The following is a 5,632-nucleotide window of genomic DNA, read 5'->3' as shown; positions in this document are numbered from 1 at the left end:
CTGCAGTATATAGTATATATCATATCACTGCATATAGTGTCACTGTATATAAGGTCATTGTATATTACTGTTGAGGGGGCCCTGACAATAAAATCTTTTAGTTCTCCTCCTGGGTTGGGCCCTTCTGAGTTCAGACCCCAAAGCAGCTGCTTCCCCTGCTTCCCCTATAGCTACGCCCCTGCCCTGCAGCATTTTGGGAGATAATTATTACAGTCTACAGGTAACAACAAAGATTATCTTTTAAAAACGTAAAGTAGAAATGATGAAATGCACAACAAAGTTGTAGGAATAATTGCAGTTTATTGCAGAGTACATAACATAAGACATTGTAGAAGTATTAAACAAAGTTAAGCGATAGATAACTTGTGCTTTTTGGTTTATAGAAGGACAAAAAGTAACTGAGAAGTGAACATGAATGGCCATTTTTTTCTGCTGATTTTGTTTCCAAATGAAGTACAGTATGGCTCATAAAGGTTGTGGATGAACAGTAGCCTAAATTTTGGGTTTTGATGCTGTACAGAACTAAAATAGACCAAGTGAGGATCATAAAGTCATACTTGGGACAAAAACTGAGCCAAGATATTTAAACCCTACTGGTTAAAACACTCTAATAATGTACAATGGATTCAAAAATTTTTATGGCCATAGGACAATTTAGTAATTGGGAGGCAGTATTAATACCTCCGGGAACTTGTGGAGGTTTTTGAAACAATTTTTACACTTGAGCCGCTGCCACCTCCGGAGCCAAAATTTCCCATTTTTCCACTGCTGGAAGTGAAACTTCCTCCACCGATACCTCCACCATATCCGCTTCCACTGCCTGAGCCAAATCCACCTCCGATGCCATAGCCTTGACCAACTCCACCTCCAATGCCATAGCCTTGACCAATTCCACCTCCAATGCCATAGCCTTGACCAACTCCACCTCCAATGCCATAGCCTTGACCAACTCCACTGCTACCTCCATAGGATGAACTTACAACAGCTGTCAAAACATAAATTGTATAGTTAGGCATGATTATTCTGTATAGAAAACAAATATATGTGTTTCTGCATGTGAATTGAATAAATAGACTTACAGATATTTACAGGTCCTACACCTTCTCCAGTCAACCTGTAAAATAAAAAAAATTGAAATTTTCTTTGGAAATGTGTTTGTTCAGTCACCAGCTATCAATTTAGCATAGTTTCCATAATAAATCTTGGGTGCACTCTAAATAAAGATATAATAGAACATTTTGAACATTTCGATTCAAACCACTGTACATGGGTTTCTGGCCTGCTTTGTCTATCTAAATCTTTTTCCTATCTCCAAAATTCTGATTTTGGCTACAACTTTAGCACCCAAGAATTCAACACAGTAATATTCATTTCTTTAGGTTCAGGATTTGCATGAACTAGAATGGTTTGCATTTTGGGTATCAGTGAAAGGTTTAAAGGAAACGTTCTCATTCCAATAGATCTTTGGTCTTCAACTACTGCTAGTGCAGCTACAGTTGAAATAATGGATTTGTCACCCATATAGATAAATATTTTAATTTGAAAAAAAAAAATCTATTGAAAATAGTATTTTAATGGTCCATTCATTGCTATTTCAAATGAATGGGCCTGAGAAATAACACCTATTAGAGTGAAAGTTGATAGTATACTACATTATATAAATATATGACCATGATTTTCATTGCAGCTACCTGCACTCCTCTCCTTCCAGCAGTTTCCTGTAAGTGGCAATCTCCATATCTAGAGACAGTTTGGCATTCATCAGCTCCTGGTATTCACGCAGTTGGAGAGCCATGTCCTGCTTGGCCTTCTGTAGAGCAGCCTCCAGCTCGGCAAGCTTCTTCTTGGCATCTGTCACTGCAAGCTCTCCTCTCTGCTCTGCATCAGCAATAGCAGTCTGCAGCTTGGCACACTGTTTTTTTTAATAAAGCAAATCTATTAATATTTTGGGTCAGAATTTATATAAAAGCAATATTTTCTAATAAAAGATAGATGGCTTCTGCCAAAATCACTGTGCTCCTTTCATCCTTTTAAGGTTTGAGATAAATCAGTTCTAGGATTCTGGGGCAAAAAAATGCCAATTTTATAGGCACGCTGTTAAATTCCTTAATCCAAACTTCCTGGCAGAAGTTAAAAATCGGAGACAACGTGACACTATAATAATCATTATGTTACAATACAGAATTCATTCTTAGTGCTTATTTTTAATCCCTCAAGCTATCTCTCTTACTTGTTTCTTCACGTTGTCAATCTCAGAACGCAGTCTGTTAATCATACGGTTTAGCTCTGCAATTTCAGTTTTTGTGCTTCTCAGATCATCACCATGTCTTCCAGCAGACATTTGGAGCTCTTCATACTGCAGAAAAAAATGAACGGGAATGAGTTTATTAGCCAATAAGTCAATAAGACCTTAAAAAATAGATTTTCACTGGAGTTATACCTTAAGGGGTTTTCCAGTCTTTTTATAGTTTTGGCCTACCCACAGGATAGTCTATCAATAACTCATCATTGGGGGGTCCGACCCCCGCACTTCCATGGATGTAGCTGGTTACTGCAGCACTGCTCCCACTGAAGTGAATATAAGCCGAGTCGCAGTAACCAACTCCACCCATTATACAGAATGTATGGCGCTGTAGTTCTTCAACTTCTGGTGCCAGAGCTACTGAATAACTGCAGATCGACAGGGGTGTGGGCGCTACTAAGTTATTGCTAGCCTATCCTGAGGATAGGACATTAATATCAATTTATAAAAATAAAAAAACTTAAACATTTCAAATTTACAAAGATGAAAGATATCAAATACTACATTACTATAAGCTATAGATCCATCGCTGGTATTAAGATGTACTCACCTTAGTTTGGTACCAAGACTCGGCTTCCTGTCGGCTTCTGTTGGCAATGTCTTCATACTGAGCCTTGACCTCTGTGATGATGGTATCAAGGTCCAAAGATCTGTTATTGTCCATAGATAAAACCACGGATGTGTCTGAGATTTGTGCCTGCATCTGGGCAATTTCCTGAAATCAAGGTGGAAAATGTACTACTTTTTGTTATTGTGATGGAGATAAAAAGAACTTTGAAGAAACACAGTAGGAAAAATATCTGTATGGTCCCACTGCTTGCTCAATATATTTGTATTATGATTTACCTGATTTACTATTGGGCTATTCAATATTTTGTCAAATATCTTTTTAACCTCCTAATTATTGCCTCATGTTCTGTGTATACATAGAGTTGACTAAATACTATGAAATATAGCTGAACCGTGAAATTATAATTACCGCTTCATACAGGGCCCTCAAGAAGTTGATCTCATCATTCAGAGAAATCACCCTAGTTTCCAGCTCTACTTTGTTCATGTAGGCAGCATCCACATCCTAGGTAAACAACAGTCAGACAATCAGTCAGCATCCTACAAAGAAAACTGCAGCTCCACTCATTACTGTACTTAAGGGATTGGTCAGAGATCTTGAGATTATAATCACCTTTTTAAGCACCACAAATTCGTTCTCTGCTGCTGTTCTCTTGTTAATTTCATCTTCATATCTAAGCAAAGAGAAGTAATTATATGTTTATGCTAATCAACCAGAAGCACAGTGTATTCATAGCCATTTTCCACAATGAGAAATATGCTATGTCATGTCAGTTAGAATAGATCAAGTTTTATAAAAAGCATGTTGTAATATAATAACTAGTCAAGACCTTCTTATAATAAACATTGCACAATCTTGGAGTGTAATGGCTGTAATTCTCAAGAACAATTCTAGATTTTTCAGATTTAAAAATTAAATATGCTCTAACAAGTAAGTGCCATCTTCACTTACTTTGCCTTGGAATCCTCTACAGCATCTTGATTGCTTCTTAACTCTGCTTCCAAACGAGACTTCTCAGCTATTATAGATTCTAACTGTCTCCGGAGTTGATTACAGTAGGCTTCAAACATGGGCTCAATGTTACTTCTAACTGTTTTGACTCCCTGTTCTTGCAGGAGGTTCCATTTAGTCTCCAAAACCTTGTTCTGTTGCTCTAGGAAACGTACCTGTAGCAACAGAAAGCAATTATATAAAATAATTGTGCCATAAATCTTTCAGGTCTACAAAGGTATATAAGAAGCATGAAGACTATCTACCTTGTCGATGAAGGATGCAAATTTGTTGTTGAGAGTCTTCATCTGTTCTTTTTCTTCTGTGCGCACTCTTTGAATACTTGGGTCAATTTGCAAATTGAGAGGAGTTAAAAGGCCTTGATTTATTGTGACTTCTCGGATTCCTCCAGGTGGGCACACTGGAAATCCTGGTCCACCTCCAAATCCTTGCCCAGCACCAAATCCTTGCCCAGCACCGAATCCTTGCCCAACACCATATCCTTGCCCAGCACCATATCCTTGCCCAGCACCATATCCATAACTTATACCAAAGCCTGCTCCACTACCAGCTCCAAACCCAGACCCATATCCATGGCGGGACTGAGAGCCAAATGAAATTCTTTTGTTTACTCCTAAGCCACAAAGACTTCTGCTGCCAAAGCCACCAGAGCTTACCCGGCCACCACCACCACTACGAGAGACAGAGACTGAGCTAAAGCCACTTTGGTTTGGCCTTGATGGAACTTCAGAAGCAGTGCTGAAGGTTTTTTTAAAAGTTGTTTGGCGAGACATGGTCCTTTTGGATCTATGATGCTGAGGATGAGAAGAGAAGAAGGCAGAGTGAACTGCTCGGTGGTGAAACACCCCTTTTTATCTGTCTCAGTATGTGGGCTAGGTCCAGGGAAGTGTATGTATCATCTTACCTCAATAATGGGTTTGGCATCCCCTGCAGCAATCTAAACACTGAGCTCATCTGATTAACGCACACGTTTCTATTATATGTATTGTTAAAACTATTTAATAGCTTGGAATCCCTTCATCCATTCCAGACAGGCTACTATTATAAATCTGCATTCTACCTAGAAAACGTCCTGTGTAAATCCTAACGCACTAGCCTCCTGCTTTATACACCTGAAGACCTGGTATCCATATAAAGATAGGTAGATAGATAGATAGATAGATAGATAGATAGATAGATAGATAGATAGATAGATAGATTATAGATAGATACATAGATTATACAGATCCTTTAAAAAAATTAGCATATTGTGATAAAGTTCATTATTTTCTGTAATGTACTGATAAACATTAGACTTTTATATATTTTAGATTCATTACACACAACTGAAGTAGTTCAAGCCTTTTCTTGTTTTAATATTGATGATTTTGGCATACAGCTCATGAAAACCCCAAATTCCTATCTCAAAAAATTAGCATATTTCATCCGACCAATAAAAGAAAAGTGTTTTTAATACAAAAAAAAAAATCAACCTTCAAATAATTAAGTTCAGTTATGCACTCAATACTTGGTCGGGAATCCTTTTGCAGAAATTACTGCTTCAATGCGGCGTGGCATGGAGGCAATCAGCCTGTGGCACTGCTGAGGTGTTATGGAGGCCCAGGATGCTTCGATAGCGGCCTTATGCTCATCCAGAGTGTTGGGTCTTACGTCTCTCAACTTTCTCTTCCCAATATCCCACAGATTCTCTATGGGGTTCAGGTCAGGAGAGTTGGCAGGCCAATTGAGCACAGTAATACCATGGTCAG

At 38.4% G+C, this 5,632-nt stretch overlaps 1 protein-coding gene across 2 annotated transcripts; it reads right to left on the bottom strand.

The window, feature by feature from the left end:
• Positions 1-385: 385 nt before the first annotated feature.
• Positions 386-4,729, bottom strand: LOC120996193 (keratin, type II cytoskeletal 5-like). 2 transcript variants are annotated; one of them, XM_040425961.1, is made up of 10 exons: positions 4,130-4,729; positions 3,825-4,039; positions 3,486-3,546; positions 3,282-3,377; positions 2,853-3,017; positions 2,231-2,356; positions 1,692-1,912; positions 1,080-1,114; positions 956-985; positions 386-925 (listed from the first exon to the last, which is right to left on the bottom strand). In XM_040425961.1, the coding sequence occupies exons 1-10, from the start codon at positions 4,655-4,657 to the stop codon at positions 675-677; spliced, it is 1,728 nt and encodes a 575-aa protein (XP_040281895.1). In that variant the 5' UTR covers positions 4,658-4,729; the 3' UTR covers positions 386-674. The 2 variants fall into 2 exon arrangements, with proteins under 2 accessions (XP_040281895.1, XP_040281894.1); XM_040425960.1 differs by having other exon boundaries at positions 386-985.
• Between the last annotated feature and the right edge of the window lie 903 nt (positions 4,730-5,632).

Source organism: Bufo bufo, chromosome 3, assembly GCF_905171765.1.
Source record: "Bufo bufo chromosome 3, aBufBuf1.1, whole genome shotgun sequence".
NCBI classification, from domain to species: Eukaryota; Metazoa; Chordata; class Amphibia; order Anura; family Bufonidae; genus Bufo; species Bufo bufo.
The sequence above is the reverse complement of the archived record's forward strand: the minus strand, read 5'-3'. Positions and strand labels throughout refer to the sequence as shown.

What these genes read in the sequence shown, in the direction of transcription:
- LOC120996193 (XM_040425960.1), bottom strand. Translation starts at nt 4,657, where the DNA reads ATGTCTCGCCAAACAACTTTTAAAAAAACCTTCAGCACTGCTTCTGAA. An exon ending in GTAGAGGATTCCAAGGCAAA is followed by an intron (nt 3,547 to 3,824) that starts GTAAGTGAAGAT and finishes CTCTTTGCTTAG; the next exon opens with ATATGAAGATGAAATTAACA. An exon ending in CTGGAAGGAGAGGAGTGCAG is followed by an intron (nt 1,115 to 1,691) that starts GTAGCTGCAATG and finishes TTTATTTTACAG; the next exon opens with GTTGACTGGAGAAGGTGTAG.